Raw genomic sequence first — 22,371 nt, 5'->3', positions numbered from 1 at the left:
TTCTCCCCCACCCCACTTTTTTTTTTTTGAGACAGGGTCTCCTTATAGCCAGAGCTGGCCTAGATCTCACTATGTAGATAGACCAGGCTGACCTTGATCCACACAGACCAGCATGCCTTTACCACCTGAGTGCTACAATAAAGGCATCTACCACCACCACCCTTTATTTTTTTTGTCTTTTTGAAGCAGGGTCTCCCTGTAGCCCCAGCTGTCCTGGAAGTCACTATGTAGACCAGGCTGGCCTTGAACTCACAGAGATCTGCCCTTCTCCGCCTCCCGAAGGTCTGGATTGCCCCCACCCGGCCCGCTTCTTTAATTATTTTTATAAAAATAAATTTATTAGTCGGGCATTCCTGGACAGCTGGAGCTACAGGGACACCCTGCTTCAAAAAGACAAAAATCAATTAATCAATCAATCAATCAGTCAGTCAATCAATCAATCAATCAATCAATCAATCAGTAAATGCTATGTCGTCCCAAGGGGATGCTCATGTTGTCTTTGGGCCTCACAAGCTCCTTCTGGACCAGCATAAGAGTCTTCAGGTGAGGGAGTTAGAGAGTGGGTCTTTTAAAAGAGCTCTAGACCTGCATTGCCCTCTTTCAAAGGAATGAAGACATATTCTGACTGCTGAGGCAGTGCCCTTAGCTTCATGAGCACTGAAGGGAGCTCTCTTCTGTTCTATTTTTTAGACCTCTTAAATTTTTATTTTATTTTGTTGAGTTTTTGTGTATTTCATGTAATAGATCATAATCAAATTCACACCCCCCTTCCTAATCTATGCTCCCCATAGTCGTCCCCCCACCCCATTGGATTTCATGCATTCTGTCATCTCTGTTAAGTCCTATCCAGTCAAATATTTGTGCCCTGATGTCTGTCAGTGCAAGTCCATCCACTGGAGTCTAGTCAGCCTGTCTAGAGTCACACCCTTAAAGATGTACTCTCTCTCACCCAGCAGTCATCAGTCCCTTTATTTGTAAACAGGGCCTTGCCATGAAGCCCAGGCTGACCTCAAACTCAAGATTTTTTTGCTTCAAACTCCCAAGGTATGCTTCACCTTACCTGACTCCAAAGTAGAATTACCTTGATGCTTTCTACAGACTGTGTAAGAGAAAGAGCAATAATTTCTCTGGAATTGGAGTTGTCATGTGTGGTCACCACCAGTGGCGGCCGCTCCTCCCGTTCTCACTGGTGTCGAGGCTGCTCCTCCGCTCACCCTGGGCTGAGGCCGCTCTTCTGCCTGCCCTGGGCTGAGGGCACCTCTTCTGCTCACCTGGTTCTGAGGCAGCTCTTCTGCTTGCCCTGTGCCGCCTTCTGTCATCATTGCTTCTGCCCGGTCCCGGACCCCAGGGCTGGTGAACAGACTGTGTCGATGGAGCCACATTCAGACACAGGAGACCAGGTTCAGCGACACAGGTCTGCTTTACTGCAGGAAGGCACAAGCTTATATAGGGATAGTGGTCCAATCACAGTACAGCAAGTAGGATACCTTATTAGCATGTCAGACTTAGCGTCCTATTAGCATAACAGACTTAACGTCCTATCACAGAATAGCGGGTAGGATGCCTCATTAGCATACTGGGTTTCAGATTGCAGAGCCTGGATTCCTGGAAGCTACGTGACCCTGACCATTGCAATATCTAAGTATTGCAATTTTGGATTCCAAGGGTGGTGATTAGGGAGTGGTGAGCTCTAGGCATCAGTCTCATGATATGCCAATGGGAGCAAATGTCACAAGGCATTCCTTGCGGCTCCAGAGGTCGGCCATTGCCTCAGGCCTGCTGTATGGCTGTCAATAAGACTTTCACCCTAGGCTCAAGCCTGTCTCCCACAGTCATGGCTTTGTCAATGTAGCCACTCATGAAGGTGCTATATCCCTTATATAAAATACTATTGTTACAGTTTGATTCTGGTGTCAAATGAGGCTTATGGGCTCCAGGTGTTTGAACACTTTGTCCCAGTTGGTGGCTCTGTTTTGGTAGGTTTAGAAGATGTGGCCTTGCTGGAGAAAACACTTAACTGGGGGTGGGCTTTAACTTTGCCCATTTCCAGTTTGTCTTCCTCTGTTTCCTGTGGTTGCTTGAAGAAATGAGCCTTCAACTTTCTGCTCTGGCCACCTCTGGTGCTGTGCCTCCCTCCCATGATGGACTCTTATCTCTCTGGAACCGTAAGTCCAATAAACTCTTCCTTTTGTAAGTTGCCTTGGTCATGGTGTTTTATCACAGCAACAGAGACGTTACTAATAGTTCCTGATGGTTCTGTGCTTTCTGTCCCTCTGTGATATGAACAACTCTATCACATGCTCCTGCCACTGTGAACTGACCTGCTTCACAATGCCTTCGAAACCATAATGGACTGAAGCCTTCTAAATAGATTTTTTTCTACCCTAAGTTGTTTCTGCCCTACCCTAAGGTGTTGTGGTTGCAGTAATGGAAAGCAGGTAATACCCTCATTAACACCTGAAAGCTCTGTTTCTTTGTGTCCTACAGTGTCCCAAGCTGTTTTATGCATTCCTTGCCCCAGAACTAGAATGAGTCTTTTCTTTAAGGAGCCCTGTCTCCTTTTAATGGGAAATGTTCAACTCAGCTTTAAGAATATGAGTTATTTTGGATACAAGGTTAAGGCACTTTTAGACTTCACTATTTTCATTCTCAGAATTCTTAGTCTAGTGTATTCTTAGACACCCACATATTTTAAAATAGCATTTATCATGATCATAAATTATGATAAATCTGGAGTCATTTTAGAGGTACTTGATATGGGAGCAAGGGTTTGGATAGTAGAATATTTTGCCAGACTGAGATAGTTTCTATGTAATAATTTAAATATTGATTATAATTTAAATATTGATCGCAAGTAAAAATATAAAGGCTTCATATTTAGAATTTATGAAATGAATGAAAAACAGGGAAAACAAAGTATAGGTAACAATATTAAAAGGTTTTGCTTCTTCCTGAATGTAATTTTATAACAGAATAACTGCTAGCAGCACTTCATTGTGTTCGTACTAATTGTTCCTCAACCCAAGCCCATCTCTTAGGCCAGCTGTTGAATGGAGTCTTTTGTTAGTACTTCAACTACTAACAATTTCATTGTCTGTAGGTATTGTGGATTAGTCATGATTCTCAAAAGAAACAGCATGAGTAGGTAATATCTATATCAATATCTTTGTGTCCAAGAGGGAATTTATCTGGAAGCTGGAACCCCAGGAAAGCTCATATATGACTCAGGCTGTGTCTAGTGGTCAGAGACCCAGAGTGGCTAGTAGTGAACCCCCAGGCTAAAGACAAGTGATGAGATGGGCTCTGTCAGTGTCAGCAGAGAACAGGGAAAAGGGAAAGAATTTTTCCTCCACCTTTTGAACTGTTCATGTCCTTATGATATTGAATAGTGCCCACCCACATTAGATGATACAATCTGCCATACTGAGTCCACCAATTTAAAAGCTAATTTCATTTTGGAAACTCACAGACACACCCAGAAATAATGTTTAGTCTAGACACCCTGTGGCCCAGTCAAGTTAACACATAAAATTAACCATTATATCCCGTTTGTATTACATGAAAGTATCTTTTTCCCCAGTTAAGGGAAGGTTAATAATCTATTTTTAAAGGTTTTCTTTTTGTTTTATTTACTGGAATTTCATGCTACATTAAAAGAAATCCTGTAGAGACAGGGCAGAGCCATGTCCAACTATTGTATGGACATAGGCCTGAGCCATGTCCAGCTATTGTAAAGGTTACCGTTTTCTATATCACCTTCACTGCATTGGTGTAGTCCTTCATAAATACTGATGGGCACTGTTCTGCAATTAGGTGAGTAAATTTAATCACCCATGAATATTTCTGGTGTATAGTTACAGAGGAAAAGTACGATAAAATTTTTATTTAAAAATATTTTATTATTTTTATTTTATGTGTATGAGTGTATTGCCTACATGTATTTAAGTATACCCATGTCATGCAGTGCCTGCGAAGGTCAGAAGGGAACATCATATCCCCTGGAACTGGAGTTATGGATGTTTTTTAGCCACCATGTAGATGCAGGGAACTGAGCCCAGATCCTCTAAAAGAGCATCCAGTGCTCTTAATCACTGAGCCATCTCTCTAGCCCCCCAAATTTTTTAAGAGAAGTAAAACAGCCAGGCATTGTGGCACATGTACAATCACAGAACTCAGGAAGTGGAAGCAGGAAGATGACTAGTTTAGAGCCATTTTGAACTACGTGGTAAAACCCTGCCTCAACAGCAGCCCTCCAGAGTGTAAAATGCATATTTTGGATTGGATGGCTGTTCCAACATATCACCTTCTACAGGAAATTGAGATCAATTTTAGATAGTATTCATGTATCTAATGGGCTTTTTTTGGGAAAAATATTTACTTGAATTGCTGTGAATTTCATACAGTATATCTTGATCATATTTAGACCCTCTCCCCTATCTGCACCCCACATAGACACCCCCTCACCAGATTTCATGCATTCTGTCATATATGTTAAGGCCTATCGAACCAAGTTGTGTCCCAAAATGTCCCTCAGTGTGAGTTAATCCACTGGAGCCTGGTCAGCCTATCTGGCTCTCCTCCCTTAAAGAAAACCAGCTCACTCCCTCTGAGTATTCATAGGCGGCCACTAGTTTCTCCACTAAGGTTGGGGCTTCTTACCCATTTTTTTCTACTTCAATGCTGGGTTTTTTTTCTGGGTTGAGTTTGCATGAGTCTTGTGCATTGTGGTCACCACCAGTGGCGGCCACTCCTCCATTCTCACGGGTGCCGCTCCTTCGTTCTCACGGGCATCAAGTCTGTTCCTCCGCTCGCCCTGGGCTGAGGCAGCTCTTCTGCTTGCCTGATGCTGAGGCAGCTCTTCTGCTTGCCCTGTGCTGCCTCCTGTTGTCGCTGCTTCTGCCCTGTCCCGGACCCCAGGGCTGGTTAGGAGACTGTGTCAGTGGAGCTGCATTCAGACACAGGAGACCAGGTTCAGTGACACAGGTCTGCTTTATTGCAGGAAGGCACAAGCTTATATAGGGGTAGTGGTCCAATCACAGCACAGCAAGTAGGATACCTTATTAGCATAACAGACTTAGTGTCCTATTAGAATAACAGACTTAATGTTCTATCACAGAATAGCAGGTAGGATGCCTCATTAGCATGCTGGATTTCAGATTACAGGCCCTGGATTCCTGGAAACCACATGACCCTGATTGTTACAATATCTAAGTGTTGCAATTTGGAATTCCAAGTGTGGTGATTAGGGAGTGGCGAGCTCTAGGCACCAGTCTCATCATCTGCCAATGGGAGCAAATGTCACAAGGTGTTCCTTGTGGCTCTAGCAGTTGGGCCGTTGCCTCAGGCCTGCTGTATGGCTGTCAATAAGACTTTCACCCTAGGCTCAAGCCTGTCTCCCACAGTGCATGCTGTACTATTGCCATAAGTTCATATAAACAACTTGCCAGATGCCTGGAAAACTGTTTGCTTTTGGTCATCCACCACCCCTGGCTCTTAAAAAGAAAGACTTTTCCATTCCCTGTTCTGCAATGGTCCCTGAACCCTGGGTGGCAGAGGTTTAATATAGGTGGCCTACCCAGAGACAAGTACTCTTCAGTCTCTTATTCTTTGCATTTTGGCCAGTTGTGGCTTTCTGGGTTAATCATAATCTGTTGCATGAGGAACCTTCACTGGTGAGAGTTGAGAGATGCATTAATATTCTTTCTGTCCCCTGTTCTGCTGTGTTCCCTGAACCTTAGGTATAGAGGTTGCATTGTAGATGTGTCATTTAGGAGTGGGCATTTCACAGACACTCTATGCTGAAACTATTAGAAAAAAAACAGGCAGTACCCTACAAGATGGTGATACAGGAAAGGATGTTCTAAGTCAGACATCAGTTGCTCAGGCATTTATTCATTTGACTCCTCTCTTTAAATAGAATGAATTCTTTGCTTTGCAGTCTAGGTGATTTCTGTGAGTGGGCATTATTCAATCTGTTAAGGGCCTGAATAGATCAAAAGGTGGAGAAAGAATGGAGTTTCCTCTTTTCTCCTGTTTTTTCATTGTCCTTTACAATAGTGGGCGGGGGGGGGGGGGCTGGACTCTTTTAGTGGTCCACCTCCATTTGATCTAAGACCCTCAGCCTGGAAATTGTTTTAAAAACTGAATATGGCTGACCCCTATTTGACAGTAATGGTCTTTTTCTGGCAATGTAACTGCCTTCAGTCCTTGATCATTTCCCTGTCAGGTCTCTCATTCCTCAAGATCAACTCCAAATTCTTATCAGCATTTACTAGCTTTGTATATGACCCAATAGCTATCCTTGAGCCATGAGAATTATCAGGATCTCCTTTGTTGCCACTATTGAATTATTAGTAACTATCTGACTAAATTGATTCAGGTTACCACTTCTTCCTGAAAGCTACAACCTCTGGCTACAACTGTTGCCCAACAATAGTTTGTCTTCTTGTTTGCTATTTGTCTCAGTAGGAGTACTCCCTGCGTTTATAACTATAGCTGAATAATACAGACCTGTGAAAGCATCGCCCCGACTCTACCATTTTGAATATTTGAAATGATTTGAGTTTTCTTTAGGCACCAAAAATTAACTGGAATACTTTGTTTTTCCTAGGATAGACATCTTTATTAAATTGAAATGGCATAATGGGTATATAGTAACACCACATATAAGCAAGTGTTAAACAGGTTTCAGGTGATAAAACTATCTCTGGTACTTGAGAGCAAAAGTGCTTATTACCTTTAAAAGCTAAAGAAGCGTGATGATGATATTTTTGATAATATTAATTAAAGTCTAGGGCATATGAAGATAAATGCCAAATCATTTCAGTCATATACAGCATATGTTAAACTACCTAAAAGCCAAGGTTGTGTAAAAATGATGATGAGGCTGCCTGTTAATATTTGTCATTTAGATAAAAGAGACGCTAGAGCTAAAACAAAACATAGAGACTTTTTTATTCATCCCTAGAGGGGTGTGAATCCGAAAATACAGATGGGATACAAGAAAAACATTTATGTTTTCTTAAAAAAAAACCTTCGGCATGCAGACATGGTGATACACGCCTTTAATCCCAGCATTCAGGAGTCAGAATCAGATGGATCCCTGTGAGCCTGATCTACATAGTATGTCCTAGATCAGCTGGGGCTACAGAGAGACCCCATATCAAACAAAAACAAGAAGCTTCAGCCACCCAGAGATTAAAGGCTCTCATTTGGGTTTACTGGTGTGATACCAGTTATCAAAGTTAAGAGGAAAGTAAAGCGAGAAATGTTGATGACAATATCTACTTTTTAAAAATCATTATTTTTGTTTTAATTTTTAGTAACTACATGATTAGAATAAGCATTTCACTACAGCTTTAACATATTCAGTAACACACTCCAGAGCACGAGTACATCTCTTTCACAAGTGGGTGCAAGTTTCTAGGTTCACAGTTGAGTTAATAGAGCTACACAATATTGAACTCACTATAAGCCATGTAAGACATAAAATTGAGTAAGTTTTTAACCTTTAAAAAAGATCTTCATTTCATTTTAAAATATATTGTTCCTTGCAGAAAGACTCATTGTTTTTGCTACTAACACTGAGATGTTGGCTTATGCATCTCTAATCCATATGTATCTATTACTAGTCATAATTGGATGTACTTGGATCCTTGGCACCTCTGTATGTCTATAAAGTCATCAGGTAGATTTCAGTTATAATGTTTATAACCTCTATTAATTAACATGACATAAATTTCCATGCCTTCTCCTAAAATATAATACATTTTAAAAAATTTGTTGGTGTGTGTGTGTGTGTGTGTGTGTGTGTGTGTATCACACAGAACATCCCAAACTGTCTTATTCAACTATACACCCACTTCCCAGATAGCAACCTCCCATAGCCTCCCTCCCCCCACTAGAGCCCTTATACTCTGATATCCCTGCTACTATCTGCTGTGTTGTTGTCATCCCAGCCATTCCCCACTATTTGTCCATCCGGTGAATCTAGTCAGCCTATCTAGAGGTCTTTGTTTTAGGAGGGTCAGTTGTTCCTCACCTAGCAGCAATCAGTTGTCAATATTCCTTTAGATAAGTTTGGGGTCTGCTGTTCATTTTCCCAGTTCTATGCTGGGTTACTATCTGGGAGTCCCTCTGGCCACCCTGGCCAACAAGTAAAAAAAAGATATCTCCTATCTGGCTCTTATGAAATTATATTGGCCCCTTTAATCTTTGGTTATACTTTCCTTTTGGGTGTTTAAGGCCATACAGTTGGTCCAGATAAATGGATTTATTTTTACTCTTAAGGTTGTTTGAGGATCTGTTCTTCAGGGGTCACATGGGCTTGGGAGGAGCCCCTGGCTCATTTTTTCACCAATTTCGCCTATGTGAAGATAAATCAAAGGTCCTGCTCGACCATGGTTGGCTTCGGTTGGAAGCATGGAGGAAATGATTCCTCTGTGTTGACCCTCCTCTTTATAGACTGGACACTAGTTCAAGTCCATCTGGTGGGGTCTCCTGAGCCTCCTTGATCAAGAAGACATGTGACCCACCACAGTTATAGGACATGTTGAGAGATGCTCATAGTCCCCTGGAACTGTTCAACCTAGGAGGGCAAGGAGCAAAATCTGTCCAAAGGACAGATTTCAGCGTGTCCCAGAGGTTTTGTTGTGTTGTACTGTCCTTTTCATTTAGTTCCAGGAATATTTTTATTTCTTTCTTAATTTCTGTTTTGACCCATTCATCATTTAATTTGTGTTCTGTTGCTTTCTATTGTGATAAAACATCATGACAAAACCCCCACAACTTGAGGAGGGAAGGGTTCATTTCACTTTAGAGGTAAAAGTTAACCCAGGGCAGCAACCTGAGCAGAAATGGAGGATCTCTGCTTACCGGTTTGCTTCCCCTGTCCTGCTCAGATACCTTTCTTATACTGTTCTGGCCCAGCTGTCTAGGGATCACAACATCCCCAGTGGGCGAGGCCCTCCTATGTGAATCAGTGATCAAGAAAATACCCCACAGGCCAGTCTGATGGAGGAAATTCCTCAATTGCAGTCCCTTATCCCAGGTGAGTGTAGTTTCTGTCAAGTTGACAAACAACCAGCACAATAAGATTAATCTATTTTCCTCCACTGGGCTCCTCTTCCTGGAGGGCTCTTCTCAGATAGGTGATCACTGGCTCTCAGATTGTCACAGAAAATTCTGTCTGATACTCTGTTATGGAAAATCTTGTGACTGATTTTGCCTTTTGCCTTACATACCTATCATGCTGGAATGCAGTGCTTCCTGTTTCTTAGAGAAAACTATGTAAGTCACATGGTTTCCAGGAATCCAAAACTTAGAGAAACTGAAACTTATCATGTTGATAGGGTATCTGCCCCACTAGATTGTAATAGGATACTAGTCTGCCATGCTAATAAGGGATCCCATATGCTGTGTCATGATTGGACCATTACCCTTATATAAGCCCATACTTCCCTGCAATAAAGCAGATCTGTATCACCAAACCTGGTCTCCTGCGTCTGAATGCGGCGATGCTGGCGCAGACTCCTCACCAGCCCTGGGGTCTGGACTGGACGACTGATCGGAGGAACTAAGAGAGCAGGAGAGTGGCCATAGCCAGAAGAGAGCAGCCACAGCCGGCAACCGCAATTGAATTTCTTTCGGCAACCCCTTGGGTATAGCCATTCCTTTCTTTAGCTCTTTGTATTGCTTCCAGAACTCTCTGAAGGGCTGGTTTTGTGGACATGAGTTCCTTCAGCCTATTTATGTCATGGAAGATTTTTGTTTCCCCTTTGATTATAATAGACATTTTGGCTGGATATAGTAATCTGGGTTGGCATCTGTGGTCATTTAAAACTGGGAATACTTTGGTCCAGGCTCTTCTGGCTTTCATAGTTTGCACTGAAAAGTCAGCTGTAATCCTAATGGGTTTTCTTTTATATGTGACTTGTTGTTCCTCTTTTGCAGCTTTCAGTATTGTCTCTTTGTTCTGTATGTTTAGTGTTTTTACTATGATGTGCCATGGAGAGTTTCTGGGCCTGTCTGTTTGGTGTTCTTTATACTTCTTGTATTTGTATGGGCATGTCTTTCTTTAATTTTGGGAAATTTTCTTCCACGATTCTGTTGAAGATCTACTCCATGCCATTATCTTAGGATTCTTCTCCTTCCTGTATGCCTATGATTCGTAAGTTTGGTCTTTTTATGGTATCACACAATTCCTGCATATTCCATTCTTGTGCTTTCTTACATTTTTCATAATCTCTGATTGAGCGGTCTAGTTCGTCCACTTTATCTTCCAGTCTTGATGCTCTGTTTTCCATTTCATTCATCCTGTTGGTGAGGCTTTCTCCTGTTGTTTCTAATTGCCTTACTGAGTGTTTCACTTCCTTCTTCATTTCAGCCCGAGTAGTCTTCAATATTTCTAGCTCTTCTGAATTCATTCAGAAGTTCATCCCTGTCTTCCTTCAGTTCTTTGTTTGTGTGTTCTTTAAATTCAGTGAATTCTTTTATCATGTTTATAATTGTTCTTTTGAGTTCCATGTCCTGCATTATTTCTAAGAGGTTCTCATTGTACTCCTCTAGAGTAGTATTGGTATTTGGTGGGGATATGTTATTTAGGTTTTTCGTATTATTTTTTCTCTGTGATTTTGACATGTGAATTTCTTTTGTAGTTTCTGATTCTTGTGTGAGACTCAAGCCTTCACGTTTAGGTCTGCTTCTTTTTGTAAACTTTACGTGTCTTTGTGGTTTGCTTTTTGGGCATGAAAAGCTGGTTCTTCTAAGCTTCCAGTTCTCTCTTTTGATTTTTATATTGGAGTGGCCAGATTGCTTTCATCTTCAGGAGTTCCCACAGAGGCCCAAGTCAGATGAGGATCAGATGCTCTCAGGCTTTCTCCTAAGGTCTGGATCCCTCCAGGAAAGATTCTGGCCTCAGAAATTTTGGGGTTGGACTGGCGTGGGAGCAGGGCCCAGGAAAGATGCTGGTCTAGGGCAGCTGGTGGCCGTGTCACCCAGAGATGCAAAAGGAGATGGGGGCCATAAGAGGCCCCAAGGGCTCCTGAGGACTGCACTGAGGAACTGGGTTGATCAGGATGCAAAGGATCAGGAAGAGGAAAGGTCAGCCCCGGGGTCCAGGAAAGATGCTGGCGAGTTGTCCAGCCCAGGGAAGCAAAGAGCAGTGAGGGCGGGACCAGGCCCAGAGGGCTCCTGGGCACCCCAGAAGGAACTGGGTTGGTCTGGATACAAAGGATCAGGAAGCAGTGATGGTTCCTCCAGTGTCTGGGGTGCCAAGACAAGGAATGGGACAGGTCCCAGGGTAGTAGGAGAGATGGGCAGGGGAAATGGGAAGGTGAATGAGGATGGGGGAGTCAAGGTGCGGAGAGCACGATCAACTTACCCCTGAGAGGCCTGTGGTTCAGAGAGAGGCCTGGGGGTCGTGCAAGTCCAGGGAAGCAGAGACAATGTTTTCTTTTTATAGAAACTGTTTTTTTAAGCATCTTTTCAGTGTCCCCAAGACAAAAAAAAAATATGAATTTTTCCATTTTTGAAGCCTTCTACTGTGATTTCCCCAGAGATTACATAACTAAGAAGGAAAACTTTAATAGTATTTTGGAGCTAGTCATATTGTCATACAGAAATACAGTACATTTTCTAGTGGTATGTCAACCTAAAGCTCTCATGAAAGGATTCTAATAACCTTGTAAGTTCCACATCAATATTTGCATCATTACATAACCCATACCATTGTAGGACTGGCCTACCAGTTTTCTAGAATGCCCTTCATTGTTTCTGATGTCACTAGATAGGTAACCAGCTATTGATCAGTATTTTCCTTGTCCCAGACTCAACATTTTCCACATGCAAAGTGGGGGTGTGTTAATACCTGGGTATTATGGAATTGCTTTGAAGACACTGAGTTTGTTTAGTTCAGACTCTGAGAATCTTTGCTTATGTCGAAGCATTGCCTTTATATAGGACGTCCGTCCCTTTTGGACTATACAACAACTTCTTCCTGGAATATTCCCAGACCAAATAATTAGATAAGTTACCCACCCTTTTTGACATATCATCTTCTCTTCCATTCTCTCAACTCCACATTTTTTGTTTAATCTGTTCCTGTACATTAGATAGCTTACCTGTACTATTTTAACATTACACTTACGTTATTATAATTTAAACCTGTAAGAAAGTGTTGTGTTCACCTATCTTGTCTATTCATAGCTAGTTTTTTGCCATTTGCCTTTATTTTGCAGTGTCTCTCTTTCAGTATATGGAGACATACTCTCCTTTAAGGGAGAATGAAGAAATAGATATGCTCAGTTTATGTACAGTTCCTTAGTTGGTATAGGACAAATTCTGTCTGTCATCCAGAAATCAAAGGGTCCTTCCAGTTTCTCAGTCATACTATGTGCAGACGACAGCCAGTAGATGGCTTCCAGGATCATCTGATCCTAAGCAGAGCTGTGGTGATCCTCTTCTGTCCTCTGCCAGAAGAACCCTTTCCTGCTTTTGACATGTTTTCTTTTCTCCTCTGAACACCCACAACATAAGTTTTCACAAAGCAACATTCTGTATAATTTTCAAGGCCCTTATTCTTGGGTTATACTCAGGAGTCAACATTTTTGTCTCTCTAACTTTTTTTTCCTTACTGATTTCTCTAAAGAATACTTTCATCATAAGGTATGAAAAAGTCTTCTGAAATGTTTGCATTCATAAGTTTATTAATTCAAGCAAATCTCTGCAGTACAGAATTGCCGAGCTTTCTTGCCATTTCTCTGTGACTGGCTTGCCCTTGATAGCTACAAGCATGGTCCAGGAGTTTGAACTGAATTCCCCAAAGGTTGAGACCAGCTGCATTTATATGTAAGTCTCTAAAGGAAAGAAGGAACTATGGATAGTGCTGGTGATCGAGGCCACTGTGCTCACACAGCATTTGCTTTGCACCAGGCACTCTCTTGAGTACCTCACAGGTTTTGCTCTTCTATCAACCTGCTAAATAAAGATCATATTTGACAAGTAGTATGCAGATGCTTAAATTAGAAAAACAACTTGTAACATAGCAGTTTTAGGTGGATAAAAAAGTCCAAAAAGGGAGTTTTGAGTCTTAGGTTTGAGTTTCTGAGATTTAAGTTGATTTTTTTAGTTAAATTACTAGGTTAGTTCTTTTCTTCATCTCAAAATATTCCTACCTTACATATTTCTTTTAAGAATGTAATTCATAGTGTATAAGTCACAAATTTTAATCTGAAAGCATTTTTTATTAAGTAGCTTCAAGTTAGAGTTCTCAAAATTTCAAGAAGAAAATGCCAGATACCTTTTTTTTAAAAAAACAATTTTTTGCTGTTATGTCAGTGGAATTTAAAAGGTCTCCAATTCCAAAACTATTTTTCATTAGTGTAATAGGTGATCATTGCTTACTTGACATTTTTAAGTTTTCATATAAAATGACTAGGCTCTTGGATCTTTGACAAGTGATTTTGCCTTTGGATCTTTTGCTGCTTTGAGGATGTTCAGTGAGACTTCTGTGTTCCAGGAGGCCTTGGTAATAATAAATACTGCTGCTTTGCTAGGAGAGGATTAGGATGGTTCATTATATTCCTTAGTCATAGACTCTGTTAATTTCACCAGACTTAACTGATGACCCTTATTCTTGAATATCCCAGATTAAATAACCTCAAAGTAGAAAGAATACTTATAAAGAAGTCTCTTGGCCAGGACTGAGCTGGTTACTTTACAAGGAGTCCAGCCTTGGAAGACAAAAAGTGTTTCATTAATTAGCAAAACTACTTCTCAAAGAAGGTAATAAAAGTATATTTTATTGCAATAATTTTGCAAAACCAATTAAAATAAACACTTCACTTTTTTATATCCTGTCTGCCTTATAAACAGTATAGTCATCACTCCATCAAAGATGTCACCTTTGCTGTTTGTATGAAATTATTGAAGTATTGTCAAAACTGGGGTTTGTAGCTTTACCATTTTCAAGAATGTTCATGTTCTTCGTTTTTTAAAATTTGTCTTTTTGTAATTTATTCAAATTTTTATTTCTGTTTTTATGTAATTACTAGTCTGACATTCTAAATTGCAAATTGTTAATATTTTATTTGAATTTCTCTCTCATACTGTTATGGATAATTATATTTGCCTGATAATGAATTTGAATTATATACTACTTTTGCATTCTTTAGTCAATATTTATTTTTTATTTATTGTTCTCAAGAAGTTATGGCCATTTTAAAAAGCCAGTATTTGTGGTTTCTTCCTTTAAAATTTTGTAATTAAAAATAAATACCCTGTCAGGCTAGAGAGATGGCTCAGCAGTTATGAACACTTGCTATTCTTGCAGAAGACCCACGTTCGAATCCCAGCACAACTGTCTGTAACTCCAGTTCCAGGGGATCCCATGGCCTCCTCTGTCCTCTGAGGGCATTACACGACATGGGTGCACTTACCTACATGCAGGCAACACATTCATATACATAAAATAAAAACAATAAATAAAATATTTACCTGAATTTATCCTGAATCCATCACTCTAGAGTCCAGCCTTGGAAGACAAAAGAAAAATGAGGAAGAACCCAATAGAGGAATGAACATTTGAAAACTGCCCTGTTCTGACTTTTTTCTACTTCCCTGACTAGAACTTGTAATGCTAATTACTCTTGCCTTTACTTCTCCTTCACATCTCCTATTCACCAGTCAAGGACTTTTCTTTTCCCCTTAGAGATAAGAATTATACAATTTGGGAGTCTTTTAGATAGACCCACTGAAGGGGTACTCCAATTGCCTCACCCTGTGTCCCTGTTCAGCATGGGAGAAGCCAGAGCAGTCTGCATCCTGATTCCCTATTGGCAATTTTGGTAACCTCTTCAGAGGATGGTGTGATAAGAGCAGGAGGTAAAAATTGACTAGGCAATTAGTGTAAGTGTAAAAAGACCCCAAAGAAAAGTAGCCAGTTTCTTGCCTAAAAGTCAAAATGTCCTTGGGCCTCTTAGCAATATACTCTCTTCCAAAGGCCAAAAATGTTGAAAGTATTTTGGAGCTTGTATCTAATCCTTAAAAGATTTTAGGGTTACCTCTTCAGAAAGGGGAATATTAGAGTATCCAAAAGCTCCGTAAAAATAAATAAATCAATTAAAAAAGAAGAAAGAGTACATGAAGTTAACAGAAAAAGTGATGGGGAGATATGGGAGGAGTTGGAGGGGAGGGAGTGGGCATGGATTTGATCAAAACACCTTATATGAAATTCTCAAATTATTTATTTAAAAAAAAATAAAGTCAAGCCTGTGAAATTGTACAGAAAGCTCTGTATGAGTTGAGAGTCTTGGACATCTTTCTGGACTTCCTGGCAATTGTTACTCTTACTATATTGGACAAGTAAGAGGAGCCATCAGCATTTACTTTAGTTCTTCTGCAGAGATGAATAAACAGCTTGAAATGCTGATTTAGACAATGTTTTTAAATTGCTGTGATGCACTTTGGTGTATGACTGACTCTTGCTTAGTTAAATGTTTTGTAGCATTATAACATAGTTGGATTTAACTCATCTTTTAAAGCAGTTGTCAGAAAAATATGGGCCAGCATGGTAGAATGTATTAGCTCAATACATTGTCTCCATTTTATTATGAAGCTGCTGAGGAAGCTGTGATATACAGCACTGTCATTACAGATCTATTGTTAGGATGGTTCCACAGTCTTCTTTGCACTGCCATTAATTTATAGCAGTAAACAATATGTAGCCTTCCAACTGCAGCAAAGCAGAATCTTTTAATGAGGTGGATGTTATTACCACAATAAATCAGTGCTTTCCTGTAATGTATAATTCAATGTGTGTATTCCCACTGTAACTTCTCTGAGTAAGCTGATAGTGTATCATTGTCATTGCACAGCTCCACTGGTCCTTTTTTTTAAAACCTTCTTTTATTTGGTGACTTCTTTTTTTTATATGCTTGCAAATAAATGTGGTATGTCTTGATAGCTGTCCTGTAGCAGGCTTCAGAAACCAACTGTGACAAAAACAGCCAGAATCAATACTGTGGGTTCTACCTACATGGATCGGTGTACTATGTACTTTTTTCCAGATGCTAGTGAAATCAATCCTAATTGGTTTTAGCATTATATTCAAGAAATTTGATTCTATAACTATTGATTCAGGGAGATACTCATTTGGAGAGTAATAAAATAGGAACATATAAAGTGAATACTTAATATGCTGCTGAACCATACAAAAGGAGCATTGATTCTACTTTTTAATTTGTGTAATTTGTCTTCTAGTGATTTTATTTCTTTCTTTGATTTTGCATGGCTGTGTCTTTAGGGATAACAACAAAAATGCATTTAAAGTCCTTCCACATTGGTTCTGTAACAAAGGAAGAGTTCTTGGAATGAGTTTCATTTTTAACATATATTTATTGTCAGATATAATCATTTAGTACAGAAACAGTTTTTAAAGAAAGCATTTTAAAATTAGTAACTATGACAGTGACTTACATTAGTAATTAACTAAAGGTTTTTAAAAACTACTTATAAAGTAAAAAAATGATTTAAAGTAAACTAATGTTGGTCAAAGCCAAGCTATTGAAAGAGACGGTACTAATAATCATTTTGAAGTAAAAAAAAAAATGCTTAATCAATTTAAGAAATGTAGCCAAAAGGATGAATTTTAAAAGATACTTAAAAGCATACAATATGGAAGTAGTTCAAGACCTAGTCTGAACATGGCTTCATTTTCATTGGATGGTTTCTGAATATATCCATTTTAAACCAATGTTATTTTAGTTGAACATTTCCTCATGAATAATCAGGTATCTTCGTTGAGTATAAATATTAGTAACTTATAAAACATCCTAAGAGATGTGAAGAAATTCTATATCTCATTAAAGGAAGTTTTTTTTTTAGTTGATATTTCTATTTTGGATAAGAAGTAGAGATTTTTCTACAAACAGAATGTTCATAGACTGACTTACTATTTAAAGCAGTCAATTTTAACGTTCTTGGTCCCCTAAAACCCTGAAAGCCTCAAGAATACTGTCTTCCTTTAAAAAAATTGTAAATATAAATGTGCATAATGTCAAAATGTTGCCTATTGTTTATGGAGTTTGCATATTCCCTAAATAGCAGCAGACATTTCATGCCTCTATCAAGCAAAGTGCTTTCTTTCTAAGCAGTTGTCTTGTTCAAACTCTTTTACCTCAGTTCTAAAAGATCATCTTAAAAATAATAGCACTTGGGGCTGGAGAGATGGCTCAGTGGTTACAAACACTGATTGTTCTTGCAGAAGACCCAGGTTCAAATCCCAGCACCCACATGGCAGCTAACAACTGTCTGTAACTCCCGTTCCAGGGGATCTGACAACCTTTTCTGTCTTCCGCGGGCATTGCACAACATGAGTACACTTACCTACATGCAGGCAATACACACATATACATAAAATAAAAAAATTTTTTTTGGCCTTTTTGAGACAGGGTCTCCCTGTAGTCCCAGCTGTCTGGAACTCATTGTGTAGACCAGGCTGGCCTCACAGAGATCCACCTGTCTCTGCCTCCTGAGTGCTGGGATTAAAGGCGTGCACCACTATGCCTGGCAAAAATAAAATGTTTTTTTAAAAAATAATAGCACTTAAAAAACCGGGTGTGGTGGCACAGGCCTTTAATCCCAGTACTCTGGAAGCAAAGATTGGTAGATCTTTGTGTGGTCAAGGCCAGCCTCATTTACATAGTAAGCTCCAGGCCAGCTGTGGCCTCAGGGAGATCCTGTCTCAAAAAGATCATATAATAATAATAGCATTCATTGAATGTTGTCAGACACTGCTTTTAGGATGTTACTGTACTTAATTTTCCCAAACAACCTTTTGTCTAGGCTTGAGTTTACCAGGGAGTACAGGTTTTTTTACCTTGCTTACTGCTCTGGAGCCTCTGCTGAAATGTTTTGTTTTCAAGTATAGGATTGTAATCTATCTTTTTTTTTCTTTTGTAATTCATAGTCATATTTTCATCCTCTAACGTTTCTTCTCGTGTGTGTTTGTGTGTGTGTGTGTGTGTGTATGTATGTTTTTGTGTTTGTATTGTATGTGTATCTATGTGGTCATGTGTGTATGTATAAGTGTAAGTATGCATAGAGGCCAGAGACCAATGTTGGATGTCTTCCTCTCTTTCTACCTTATTTTTTTTAATTAAAATTTATGTAATCTTACCCATGTCACACAATGCCGAAGAGGTCAGAAGAGGGCTTCACATTTCCCTGGAACTGGAGTTAAGGACAGTTCATAGCCACCACATAGTTGCTGGGAATCAAACCTGGGTCCTCTGTAAGAGCAGTCAGTGCTCTTAACCGCTGAGCCATCTTTCCAGCCCCTCTACCTTATTTTTTGATACAGGATCTCTCACTGAATCTGAAGCTCACTGATTAGGCTAAGATCTGTCTCCGAGCCCTAGGGATCTGCCTGTCTCCTGTCTCTGCCTCCCCGGTGGTGGAATCTCAGGTGTACACCACCATGTTTAGCTTTTTACATGGGTGTTGGGGACCTGAACACAGATCCTTATGCTTGCATGGCAAGGACTTTACCAATTGAGCCATCTCACCACCCCTTACCCCTAACCTTTGATTTCACCCATAGAAGTAGAACTTGGTAGTTGCATCCTATTCCCTTTCTCTTACCATCTCTTCCTCGCTCTCCATTTAGCCCCAACTTTGCTCTATTCTCTTTTCAGAGATAGAAGTCAAACAGAGATGTCTGGTTGTTGCTTCTAATTATAGATACTTTCTAAAGGATTGTGCATCTTATGTTCACCTCCTGTAATTTCTTTATGAGATGCTTATTTAAAAGCCTTTGCGTCACAGAAACTAGACTTATGGAGAAATGAAAGTTTGCCCATCCACTTTTTATGTATTTATTTGACCATTTTGAAAAATAAATGAATTTTTATATTTGCTCTTTGAGTGTAATACTGTACAAAAGGTGTATATTTTTGAATTTTCATACATTCTTACAGGATAATCTTGAATGGAAGAAATAAAGGATGATTGCATTTACATTTATTTCTGTTTTTCCCCTTTCCAACATCAGCCAATAGGAGCTTTGAATCCAAAACGGGCAGCATTCTTTGCAGAACGTTTTGAATCATGGGAAGATGATCAAGTTCCAAAGTTCCACTACGGTACTCATTACTCAACTGCAAGTTTTGTTCTTGCATGGCTTCTAAGAATAGTAAGTTCAATTTGAAAAATAGACCATGACTAAATAAATTCAATGTTGTCGAGAATGTGCAATGATTAGAAGTCATTAGTACTTTTAATGTTAACTGTCTTTTTGAATGACTGAGCTTTTAAATATCTCTTTACATGTTTTAGCATGCATTTTACTCTGTATTAGTATAGGATTGCCTTAAAAATGTTTCCCCGAGAATCATGTGGATCTCCTCTTAAATCTGCATCTTCAAATGTTGACTATCTTACCTGATTAGCTATGTTCCTTTCAAATATAAAAATAAGAAGTAACTAAGGTTTCATTAACACAGTCATACATGTTTTTTGGTAGCTTCTGTTGCCCCAAATGGAGTAAGGTATGTATTTAAGTAGCCAATACTGTTGTGTATTGATGATATATTAGTTAAACAAGAAATGCTTCTATAAAACTGAAAGGTGATTCATCTACTAAAAAGTCATTTCTTCGGGAAGCATTAGCAGCACATCATTAATTAACGCTTGTTAGAAGAGTGTGAGTAGACATAAATCCTGGAAGTAATTTATAGGGCTTAGCTAATTCCAAGCAATTACCCCTAATATGTGTTTAAGTGTTCTTTAACTGAGGAAGCTTTTAAATCTTTCAAACATTTTTCTTTTCTTAATCATAAATATTAAGCCATAACAAGAGAAAAATTATATATTGGACCATTTTTACTGTACTATGAAGATATGCTTCTAACGCCTGAATGCTATTAATAAGATGTTCTTGGATGATCAAATATTACAAATACCAAAGTTTTGAAATATATAGAAATATTTCTCCAGGAAAAAAACAATTTATGAGCTCTCATGTAATAATTTGGCAATAACTTTCGTTTTATGCTTTGGAAATACTACAAACTAATGACTAGTATTAAAAATTTAGATATAAAGATTTATAAAGACAATGCTTTGGGGGCTGGAGAATGGCTCAGCAGTTAAGAGTACTGGCTGCTCTTGCAGAGGACCTGGGTTCGATTCCTAGTACCCACATGGCAGCTAAAAACCGTCCTTAACTCCAGTTCCCAGGGAACCAACCTCCTCTTCTGACCTCTGTGGGCATTGCATGACACAAGTGCACTTGCATACATGCAAGTAATACACTTACACACGGAATAAAAAATAATAAATAATATATTTAAGAAATAAAAGACCACACTTTTATTTTATTGAAAACAAATAAAATTTAAAAAAATTTTCTTTTTTAGGAGCCCTTTACAACTTATTTCCTAAATTTGCAAGGAGGGAAATTTGATCATGCAGATAGGACTTTTTCATCAGTTTCCAGAGCTTGGCGAAACAGTCAGCGTGATACATCTGATATTAAGGTACAGAAAGATTTCATTTTACAGTTTTTATTGCTAGTTTGTTCCTTACTGAGAGAATATTAGATATTTTTGTCCTGCAGTACAGCCCTATTTACTGAAGATAAGCCTCAGAAGGTGAGGCCTTAATTAAATGATCAAGAACCATTTATCAGAGTTTTTGTTTCCCTTGTGTGCCTCTGTCTGTCTGTCTGTCTGTCCAAGCCCCACTATTTCAAGTATCTTTCATCTCCTTACCAGCTGAAAGTTTCTAGTTGTGGAAGTTTTCTTTCCTCTCATTGTTGGAATCCTTGTCCATAGAGGAAAAAGATAGTAGTGCAGAAATAAGGCCTAGGAGTGGCTTGCTAGGCAGAATTCTAAGCACAATGAATAAAATTAATGTCGTCTTAAAAGTACTGGGAAAGCCACAGGCATATTTATTCGGATATCTGGTACCTCCATTCTTAAAGTAATCACTGTTGCAGCTAATATAATCCTTGCTAGACTTTCACTTCTATCTTCAGAAGTCCAGTAATCGATTTTCTTGATGGAATATCTTTTTCTGCAAGGAACTGTATTGGTTGTTGCTAAAGTGTAATGAGATACTCCTATGGTTCCTTGTAGTCTTACAAAAGAGTAAGACACACATAAATCCACATGGGAGAAAATAAGTACCTCGTGAGAAACAGGAGTTTTAAAAATATTTTATTTACTGTTTCTATTTTATGTGTATGAGTGTATTGCCTGCTTGTATGTAAGTGTACCTGTGTCGTGCAGTGCCCACAGAGGTCAGAAGAAGGTATCGGATCCCCTGGAACTGGAGTTATGAATGGTTGTCAGCCATCATGTGGATGCTGGCAACTGAACCTGGGTCCTCTGCAAAACACTCATATAATAAAATGTAATTAATTAATTTAAAATATTCTCATTTTATTTGATATGTTATAGATTACAGTATTTCCTATATCAGAGCTACGCTATTGAAAATTCTACTATGTGCAAAAATAATCTTTTGTGCCATGTATCAGGATTTTTTTTTAAAATCTCACAAAATACTTTGAAATATTGTTAAAGTACTCTTTTTTTTTTTTTTTTTTTTTGGTCTTTCTGAGACAGGGTCTCCCTGTAGCCCCAGCTGTCCTGGAACTCACTATGTAGACCAGGCTGGCCTTGAACTCACAGAGATCCTCCTGCCTCTGCCTCTGCCTCCCTAGTACTGGGCTTAAAGGCATGTGCCACCACGCCCAGCTTTGAAGTACTCAAAGAATCATCAGTAGCAGGCCAGTGTGGTGGCTTAGCAGATAAAGTGCTTGCTGAACAAGACTGACAAGGTGGATTCAACTCATAGAATCCATTTGGAGTTGGAAAAGAGCCAACTCCAAAAAGGTGCTTCTGACCTTCACCAGCATACCTTGACATATGCACACCCACTCTTACAGCATACACATTCAGTAATGATAAAATTTTTAAATTTTTTAGAGAATCATCAGTAGATAATTTTCTATTAGTAGTTATTAGATAAAAATAACTAGGAATAGTTAAGAGAATCAATAACTGTTGTTGAATTTTCCTCTAATCACCAAACCTTTATTTCTTACTTACATTAAAAAGTTAAGAGACATGAAAGGGATACATGAAAACATCAGTAAGCCTGACATTTTATCGTGAAAATGAAGACTTGTGGGTTTTTTTTTTAACTCTCTGAATTTTTTTTTTCATTTCTTAAGGATCATATGAACAAATTATAAATTGTAGGTCATTTGGATACTAAAAGAATACATCAGAGTCTTTAGAATTTTGAGAATTTTTTTCCTGCTTTATTGAATGTTTTGGCTTTCTGTTTCAACTCAATGACTTATGA

At 39.0% G+C, this 22,371-nt stretch overlaps 1 protein-coding gene across 11 annotated transcripts in view; it reads left to right on the top strand.

The window, feature by feature from the left end:
* Lrba (LPS responsive beige-like anchor protein) overlaps nt 1-22,371 on the top strand; it is a 674,454-nt gene that overhangs the window by 469,639 nt on the left and 182,444 nt on the right. For all 11 annotated transcript variants that reach the window (XM_029556710.1, XM_029556708.1, XM_029556707.1 and 8 more), the window contains 2 exons: nt 19,049-19,189; nt 20,415-20,534. In XM_029556710.1, coding sequence (XP_029412570.1) covers nt 19,049-19,189; nt 20,415-20,534 — 261 coding nt within the window. The remainder of the gene's footprint in view (nt 1-19,048; nt 19,190-20,414; nt 20,535-22,371) is intronic.

The sequence above is a fragment of the Nannospalax galili genome, unplaced genomic scaffold (genome assembly GCF_000622305.1).
Source record: "Nannospalax galili isolate Female #2095 unplaced genomic scaffold, S.galili_v1.0 scaffold305, whole genome shotgun sequence".
In the NCBI taxonomy this organism is placed as follows: Eukaryota; Metazoa; Chordata; class Mammalia; order Rodentia; family Spalacidae; genus Nannospalax; species Nannospalax galili.
The sequence above is the reverse complement of the archived record's forward strand: the minus strand, read 5'-3'. Positions and strand labels throughout refer to the sequence as shown.